Source organism: Mus caroli, chromosome 1 (genome assembly GCF_900094665.2).
Source record: "Mus caroli chromosome 1, CAROLI_EIJ_v1.1, whole genome shotgun sequence".
Classification (NCBI taxonomy): Eukaryota; Metazoa; Chordata; class Mammalia; order Rodentia; family Muridae; genus Mus; species Mus caroli.
Window position 1 is genome coordinate 128137200 of NC_034570.1, and position 8599 is coordinate 128145798.

The following is an 8599-nucleotide window of genomic DNA, read 5'->3' on the forward strand; positions in this document are numbered from 1 at the left end:
AAAAAAAAAAAAAAAAAGAAATAGTATTTTCCTTTGGCGAGTCAATGGTAGTAGAAAGTCTGATTGGGAAGACACCAAAGGGTTGCCTGTATTTAGCTCAGCAAGTTTCCTTCTCATGGTGAGCTAGGCTCGGAGTTTAGAAGGCTACAGGGAGAGACTGTTTTCTAGGCCAGGGAAAGGCTGCAGCACTTCTCTTGATGGGCACTGTTCTGACAGGCTTGTTTCCTACGAGGGTCCCTTAGATGCTAAACGACCTAGACAGCTGCCCTGTTTAAACCCCTCCCTCCCCTAGGTAAGTCAAGCTGCTCCTGGCACTTCCCCAGCCCCATCTCTTGCCATCTCCCCCATACTTCACGGAAAGCAGTCGCTCAGTGCCGTGCTGAGTTCTTCTCATGGTTTACCTCCGAGTCTTCCCGTGTTCCATGCCTGTATTTCAGATGCTATTTCCTGCTTCCCAAGTCATGGTCACCCTTCAGGGTCACTGTTCCAAGAGGCCTTGCCAACTCCACAGCCCAGACTACCGAAGCACCTCTGCCCTACAAGGACTCGTTCAGCTGTGTGGCAGGCTTCTCCCTTTGGGCAAATGCCAGAAGCCTAAGGGATAGCACACAAGAAATGCTTATCCCAGTTCATGAACTCTATTAGGGCAATGCCTTCACGGAGGAAAATTCCTGCTCAGAGATTGAAATGAGTTGGTCCTTGTTGGGAAGAACGCACATCCGCATCTGTGTAAGAGTATTGCTCTGAGACAGGGTCTCATGTAGGCTGTGCTGGCCTCCTAAGGGCTGGGATTCTGTGTTTCTACAAAGCTGGCAGCATTCTTAACCTTTCTGTGGTGAAGAGCAACTAAAGTTATGGTTTGTCTTTGGTTCAGGAGCAGAAGTTTGATGAAGAACAGGAGAGTCTCTGGCTGTCTGCATGACATCCATCCAATTCAGAGTATGCAGTCCTCACACTCATCTGGTAAGGCCTCTCAGCTGTCCCAGGCACGCTGTCCCAACCGCCCGCTCTGGGGCTTGGGGAAATCCTTTCATTTCTTAGCAGCTGTGTTTCCTTTATAAAATGAAGGTGTGAATTGGATGGCAGAGGCAGACAAATCTCTGTAAGTTTTGAGGATAACCTGGTCTACAGAGCAAGTTCCAGGACAGCCAGGGCTATAGAGAGAAATTGTGTCTTAAAAGACCAAAACCAAAAAAGAAAAAGGAAAAAAAAAGAAATATATATGAATGACCTTTCCTTATGATTAAAAATAACACACTGTAGCAGAGTATGTATTAGACACTGTGATGTGTGCAAAGAGGAAATAAGAGAAGGGGGGTGTGGAGCTTGGATAAATAAGACCTCCTAAAGGACCAGATGATAGCTCAGGGTGCTGCTTGTCTGTGAACCTGCATTAGACAAGGCAGAGTTAGGGAGTATGCGTGCGTGCGTGCGTGCGTGCGTGTGTGTGTGTGTGTGTGTGTGTGTGCGCGTGCGTGCGTGCGTGCGTGTTTGTGTGTGTGTGTGTGTGTGTGTGTGTGTGTGTGTATGTTGGGGTTATTGGTGGAGGGGAATGGAGTGTTAGGGATTGAACTTAGGGCTCAGGCCTGCTGGACATACAGTGCAGTACTGAGCACCTGCTTCAGTAGTTACTCTAACTGAAGAAAATGTTTCAGAGCTCAGTGCTAGAGGGCTGCCCTGCTCTGCTCAAGGCCCTGCAAAATGCCGTCAGCATAAGAAGATTAAAAAAAAAAAGAAAAGAAAAACACTTAAAGCAAAACTTACAGGAAGTATCCCCTGAGTAATTTTATCCCCCTGAGTAAGACCCTCATCCTAACCCTGCCTCTAACTCCAAAAACAAAAGCAAATTCACTAACTCTCAACATAGGAACACAAAACAAGAATAAAAAGGAATGGCCCCGTCATACAACCTGGAACTGCCCTCAAAACTGTTGGGTGAAAGAAGCCAGAGACAAGATCGAACAGTTCAAAATTAAGCAAAATTAATCTGTTAGAACAGAGCTGTGGGCAGGTTAGAGTGGGGCCTGGGTTATTCTGGTTGCATTTTGATTTTTTCTTTTAGGACAGGACATTACCATGTGGCCTGTCTGCCTGCTAAGAGCCAATACTACTACATAGTACCATCAGACCCTGTTGGCTGGGATGCTTTTAAGAAAGGGAAACCTGGGGACTAGAGAGATGGCTCAGCAGTTAAGAGCACTGACCGTTCTTCCACAGATTCTGAGTTCAATTCCCAGCAACCACATGGTAGCTCACAACCATCTATATCGGGATTTGATGCCTTCTTGTGTTATGTCTGAAGACAGCTACTACTGTGTACTTATATACATGAATAATTCTTAGAGTGAGAGGGAGGGAGGGAGGGAGGAAAGAAGGAAGGAAGGAAGGAGGCCTGTTGAAAAGGGATTATGGAAATGTTATGTGTTTATCTAGGTGGGGGTTCCATAGGCATGTGTAAAGAACATAGTGTACAATAAAGATGTGTACATTTTAAGAAGTGTAATGTGTAGCTTATAAAAAGCTTGAAGTGGCTGGTTTGCAGAGTAGGCTCAGCTGTTAAGGACACTTGCTGCTCTTAATTGAACTCAGGTTCAATTCCCAGCACCCACGTGATGGCTCACAACCATACTCCAGTCCCAGGAGATCGAATGCCCCCTTCTAGGCATGCACATGGTGCATAGACATTCGTGTGGGCAAAACACTTAGATACATACAGTAATAAAATAAATAATCTGATTTTTGTCAACTTGAAAGTTCTATGTAATAGTCTGTTTGGTAAAGGTCCAATATCCTATTGGTAATGGGATATGAGCAAGAATAAAAGAATAAGAATTCTTCAAAGAAATTGAGGCTAGGTTTTGTTATTTTCTCAAAATTAGCTTGGAGGGAGATAATTATCCTTAGGACTTGTTAATGTAATCCACTGGCAACAAGTACATTGGTGTGAGAACAAACATGCACATGATAGATATGAGCATTTCTGAGTTAATTTCCTTAGGTGTTAGGAACAACTAACTGCTATCAAGTGTAGGAAAGTTAAGTGAAACTGGGCAATGGTGGCAGAGACAGGCAGATCTATGTGAGTTCGAGGTCAGCCTTATCTCGAGAGAACCCCGTCTCGAGTGGTGGGGAAGGGGAGGTTACGTAGGATATTTTGTCTCTAGTTACTTATCGTGAGGGTGAAGGGCCACTGACTAAGCCTGTGGGCTCATGCTGGTGAGAGATTAAGTGGTCCCTATATGGAGTTGCGTTTTCACCTTGGTGTGTAGAAATAAGAATGCATTAAAACAAGAAGAGCCTGCGTGAATTACTTACTGGCCACTGATTCCTCAGTAACCTGCATCCATGAATTTGTTTGAAAGAATTGTGATCGGAATCTAGGCTTATGCTGGCTGTTTTCCATTGATACAGGATTAATGGAAAAACCAAGCACCATTTACTCAAATTCATCAGAGTCCTTTCTTCCTGGGATTTGCAAAGAATTGATTGGCTCATCAATAGATTTCCTCGGACAGAGTTTCCATGAAGAGAAAACTATAGCAGATAGCCTGATAAATAATCTCCTTAGGCTTCATAGTGGGGTGATTGCCATCTCCAAAGCCCATGAAGAGCAGGATGAAGAAAGTCAAGATAATCGTAAGCCATTCCTCTGTTTTTTCCTTCTCCCACCATGACAGCCCTCTACCCTTCGCTCCTTACCTGATGCATCCGGCCGGCATCTCTCCGTCATGCTTAGATGCTTCCATGGCAACTGTATGTGAGTTCTCCTACTGGAGACCGTTTCTTGCAGTAATTTTCCTTCTCCTTCTTTCCAAGTGTTCTCTGACCGGGCGGCACAGGCTCTTACCATCCAGGTTGCTTGTGCCTTTGGGCAGCTTGTGGTTTTGTTCAAACACTGGCTGGGTGATTTTCTACCTTGTACTGGCTCAGCGAGGCTTGAAGATGAATTGAGACAAGATATTAAAAAACTCGGAGGCTATTTGCAATTGTTTTTGCAGGTAAGTTGATTTCTTATTTTTGAAGAATTCGTTTGTTCTAAAAGTCTTTATTGGCTTCCTACACCTGTATCTTCCCTGAACTTACATCTGAGGATTTCTGGGTGCTTCCTGTTTTGAGGTCCTAAGACTGGTGCAGTTAGTTTACTGAGTGAAGGCTTATGTGTCCTCTGTGTGCGGAGAGGTTTGCCGGTGCTGGTTCATTTCGTCCTGGTGACAACCCCCAGATGTGTGCTCTTGCCATTTTATGGATGAGGATGTAGAGGCTTGGGAAATGACTTGTTCCCCCAGTGTTGTGTAACCACTGGGTAATAAAGGTGAATTTGAATGCACAGGGTCTTGGTCCAGTATACTCTGCAAGCCCCCAGTTAAGGTCACTGAAAGAAAGGCAGAGTCTCTGGCTGTGGGCTGGCTCTCAGCGCCTGCTGAATTGGTAACAACAAAGCTCTTGATATAGATGTGGGAAAAGTAATTTTGTTTCCTGCTTACTTTGTATCAAGTAACTTTGGGTTTAATCACTAGGAAGAAGCAAGAGACAGCTTGCTTTCTGTCTCCTGGATGCAGAGGTAGGCATGGGGGTTCTGCTGCACAAAGAGAAGGGATCTCCCCTCTGCTGTGTCGGAAGTGTGGATGTGACCTCATCGTCCTCCATCATGATGGAGCACCAGCTGAATTGTGTGTGTGCAGCTGTGGGGAGGGGGGACAAGGAACCGGCCTTCCTATAAAGGAAGGCCAGGGAGGCATCATATGATACTTCCGTGTGCTTGGCTAGAACTTCTCCTGACCACAGCTGCTCTCTCTATCATCAAGAAGTGGGTTTTTTATTCTAAACAGCTATTGGGTTTAAAACCAAGGGTTCCATTACTGTGGAAAAAGTAGGGAACTGAACTTGAAAAATATAACATCCTTGCCATACCAGGGATCTCTGTGAAAATCTCTCAAAGGGAAGGAGATGAAGCAAAAGGCAAGAAAATGCAGAGAGAGCTAAGCTCCACTTTTTTTTTTTTTTCTTTTTGGTTTTTTCGAGACAGGGTTTCTCTTTGTAGCCCTGGCTATCCTGGAACTCACTCTGTAGACCAGGCTGGCCTCAAACTCAGAAATCCACCTGCCTCTGCCTCCTGAGTGCTGGGATTAAAGGCATGCACCACCACCGCCCGGCTTAAGCTCCACTTTTAAAAATCTAAACTTTCTAGAATATTCGGTCAAGTTTTATATAGTGATACCCTCGTTTTCTGTAGTAATGTACACATTGAAGATTTTACGTTTGAGGAGCGTGAGAGGAATTATGCATGTCATGGTGCACTGTGGAGGCTCAGGGTGGCTTTCAGGAGACAGCTTTCCCCTTTGCACCCATGTGGGTTCCAGAGACCACACTGAGGTTATCAGGGTTATAGGCAAGCTCCTTTACCCACTGGGCCAGCCATCTTACCAGCCCCCACTTTCCACTTCTCCATAGCAGAACTTTTGTTGTGACAAGTCATTCCTGAGTGACTGAGTTAGGGGAATCTTCACATCAACTGTTTTTTTCCCCAGATCTTTCTGGGTCTCCCCAATGTGGCCGGGTCCCTCTCTTGTTTGTTCTTTTTGTTAACCCCAAGTAAAGCTACTAATTATGCCTTTTAATATGCCATGCTATTGATGAATACATGACAGTCTGCTCTCTGTAGGTGAAGGACTCAGAGTGTCTTTTCACAGGGCCTCATGATGTGTGTGTTAGATAGCTCGTTGGATATTTGTTGTTGAATGAATGTGAAATTCACATCAAATGAAGGGTCACTTTGGATATAGACAACAGGGAAAGAGAAGAATGTAACACAGAGGTGACTACAGGCAGATGTGGGCAACCTTCAGGTGAAGAAGATCTGACAGCATAGGACCCTGAACATAGAAGGACAGGGTTGGTCAGAGGACAAAGCCAGAGTCAGAATTGAGGGTGTGACTTAGGTTCAGGCCTAATAAAGGATATAGCCTGGGATGCTCTGAGGTAGAAATGAAAGAAAAGCAGTTTAAGAGGGTGTGTGTGTATGTGTGTGTGTGTGTGTGTGTGTAAGAGTGTAAGAGAGAGAGACAGACAGACACAGAGACAGAGTTAAGGACCAAAACCCACTGTTGATATTTAAAATCCTGCTAATTCATGTCCTTAGGCAAGCTGTTTAGCTATTGGGTCTCTTCCCTAGAAAATAAGAACAGTGATGGCCACCTGGCAGGGTTGCTGTGCTCCTCAGATGAAATCATGGTGTGAGAGAGTACCTGGTCCAGTTGCTGCTGTGAAATGTCTTGCCTTCTCTTCATTTCCTGGGAAGAACACTTTGAACTTGACTTACAAGCTTCCACACAGCTGTGGGATGCGTTCTCTGTAACGAATGAAGGGTGGAGATGCCAAGTGACTGGGAAGGCACTGCTAGCCAGAACACTTTACTAGTGAAGCATGCTTGATCCTTATTTTGTGCAGCTGTGACGAGCGAGCAAGCGAGCGAGCAAGCGTCTTCTGAGTAGCAGGCCAAGCCAGGCATTCTAAGGGCTGCAGGGGGAGGGGCCAGAAAGAAGCAGCATTAAAGGGGAGGTCCCTGTGCCTTTGCAACTTGCTCACTGAGTGTAGGGAAGGCTGTTGTTTAAAGTAACTGGGGTGCTTTTCCTTTCTCCTCTTCTCCTTTGCACCCCCTCCCCAAGAACAGTTAAAGTTGAAAGGTCAAAGGTATACCGTTTAGTTCGTCTTACTGATGTCTACTTCTAACCCTGACTCAGGGTTAACTTCACACTTGATTTATGTCTCCTCTGTGTCAAGTCTGAGAGAGGAGGAGACTGAATCCTGTTCATGTTACAGCTGTCAGCTTCAGGGCTGCCTGCTTTCTGTTTCTCACAGGCACTTCAGTGGTCACTATATTATGAATTTTACTTTTAGGTCCATGGGTATTTTGTCTTCATGTGTGCCTATGCATCACATATGTGCCTGGTGCTCTCAGAGATCAGAAAGGGGTGTTGGATCCTCTGGAACTAGAGTTAGAGATGGCCGTGAGCTACCCTATGGTGGCTAGGAATCAAACCTCTGTTCTCTGGAAGAACACCCAGTGCCCTTATCTCCTAAACAGCCTCTACTGCCCTGTTATTACTGTTATTTTTAGTGCTGGCACTGAGGGCTTAGGTCCAGCCCCTCCTGCCTGCTAACTTCACCCACTGTCCCCTTTCTCTTTGCTTTAAAATCTCATATATGTGCTATATGGATGGACCCATTTTTATTTCACAGGGATGCTGTTCGGATATTTCATCGATGGTAAAAGAGGCTCAAAACAAAGTCATGGAGATTATGCAGCAGGCTGTTCAGTGTGTGGGTCAGCTAGCCGTTCTGAAAGGGAGCAAGCTCTGTGTTCTGGAAAACAGCAACAAAGTCTCCAGTGCCCAGGTAATGCACAGCGTTAGTGCTGGAAGACCTGTGAAGGAACGCCAGGGACTTCAGATAACAGCAGTGCTGCACAGAATAACAAAATAAGTGCATTTCCTTTTTCAAAATAGCCTGTACTTTTAATAGTTTGGCCATCTTAGATTCTTTTGGTCAAAAGTGGATAAGGCTGGGATGTTCCTCTGTTGGCAGCTTGCAGAGCAGGTGTGAGTCTGATCTCCATTGCTGTGAGTGCACATTTGTAATCCAGCCTTCGGAGGCCGAGGCAGGAGGATCAGAAGGACAAGATCAGTTTTGGTTGTAAAGCAAACTTGAGACCAATAGGCTACGTGAATACCGTTCTCAAACACAAGCAAACAAAAGTGGTTAAAATATGAGTGGATGATAACAGAGCTTTACAATCCTTTTGGAGCCAGGCATGGTGGGATACACTTCGAGCACATTAAGGAGACAGAGCCAAGTTGATCTTTGTGAGTTCAAGGCCAGGCTGAACTACATAATGAGTTCCAGGACAAAGAAACCTTGTCTCAGAAAACAAGCAACAATCCTGCTGGGGCTCAGGGTAGGGCGCTCACCTCAGTGTAACCTCAGCACCTAGGGGTTGGGGTCAGGAGATCAAGGACAACTCGTGTGACATAGTGAGACCAGTCTCAAAACCTAAAGGGAAAATGTGCTTTTTATCTTTTGATGGCTGCTATAAACTGGAACGTGGTCTCACCCTGTCTATATATGAAAAATTAGTAATTATAGAATATTTATATTTGCCCACTTTGTTTATACTATGAACCATACTATATTAAAATGTATTATTTCCTAGCAAATAAAGGCCTGCCTAAAATGACCATTCTTTCCAACATGACACATGTGGAGTACTACATTATCATTTTGTTAATTTTATTTCCTAATAGATTTTATAAAGTTAGTTATACTAACTGTAGCTGAATTTAATAAACTGAGGGTGAGTTACAGTTTCATTATCTTATAATTTTGAAGAGTATGTAAAACCAGGCAAGTGATGTGGCTCAGTGGTGAAGGTGCTAGCTGTCAGCCTGATGTCCTCAGTGCTGTTTCTTAGAGACACAGGGTGGAAGGAGAGATCCAAGTGTACAGGCTGTCCTGTGACACCTGTATGTGCGCGCTCTCTGTCTGTCTCTGTCTCTCTGTCTCCATCTCGTTCCCTCCCCTCCCCTCCCCTCCCCTCCCCTCC

At 45.0% G+C, this 8599-nt stretch overlaps 1 protein-coding gene across 2 annotated transcripts in view; it reads left to right on the plus strand.

The window, feature by feature from the left end:
- The window catches only part of Kif14 (kinesin family member 14), a 64509-nt gene that overhangs the window by 46119 nt on the left and 9791 nt on the right, over positions 1-8599 (plus strand). For both annotated transcript variants that reach the window (XM_021160749.1, XM_021160757.2), the window contains 4 exons: positions 875-963; positions 3412-3636; positions 3817-3998; positions 7240-7395. In XM_021160749.1, the coding sequence (XP_021016408.1) occupies positions 875-963; positions 3412-3636; positions 3817-3998; positions 7240-7395 (652 nt within the window). The remainder of the gene's footprint in view (positions 1-874; positions 964-3411; positions 3637-3816; positions 3999-7239; positions 7396-8599) is intronic.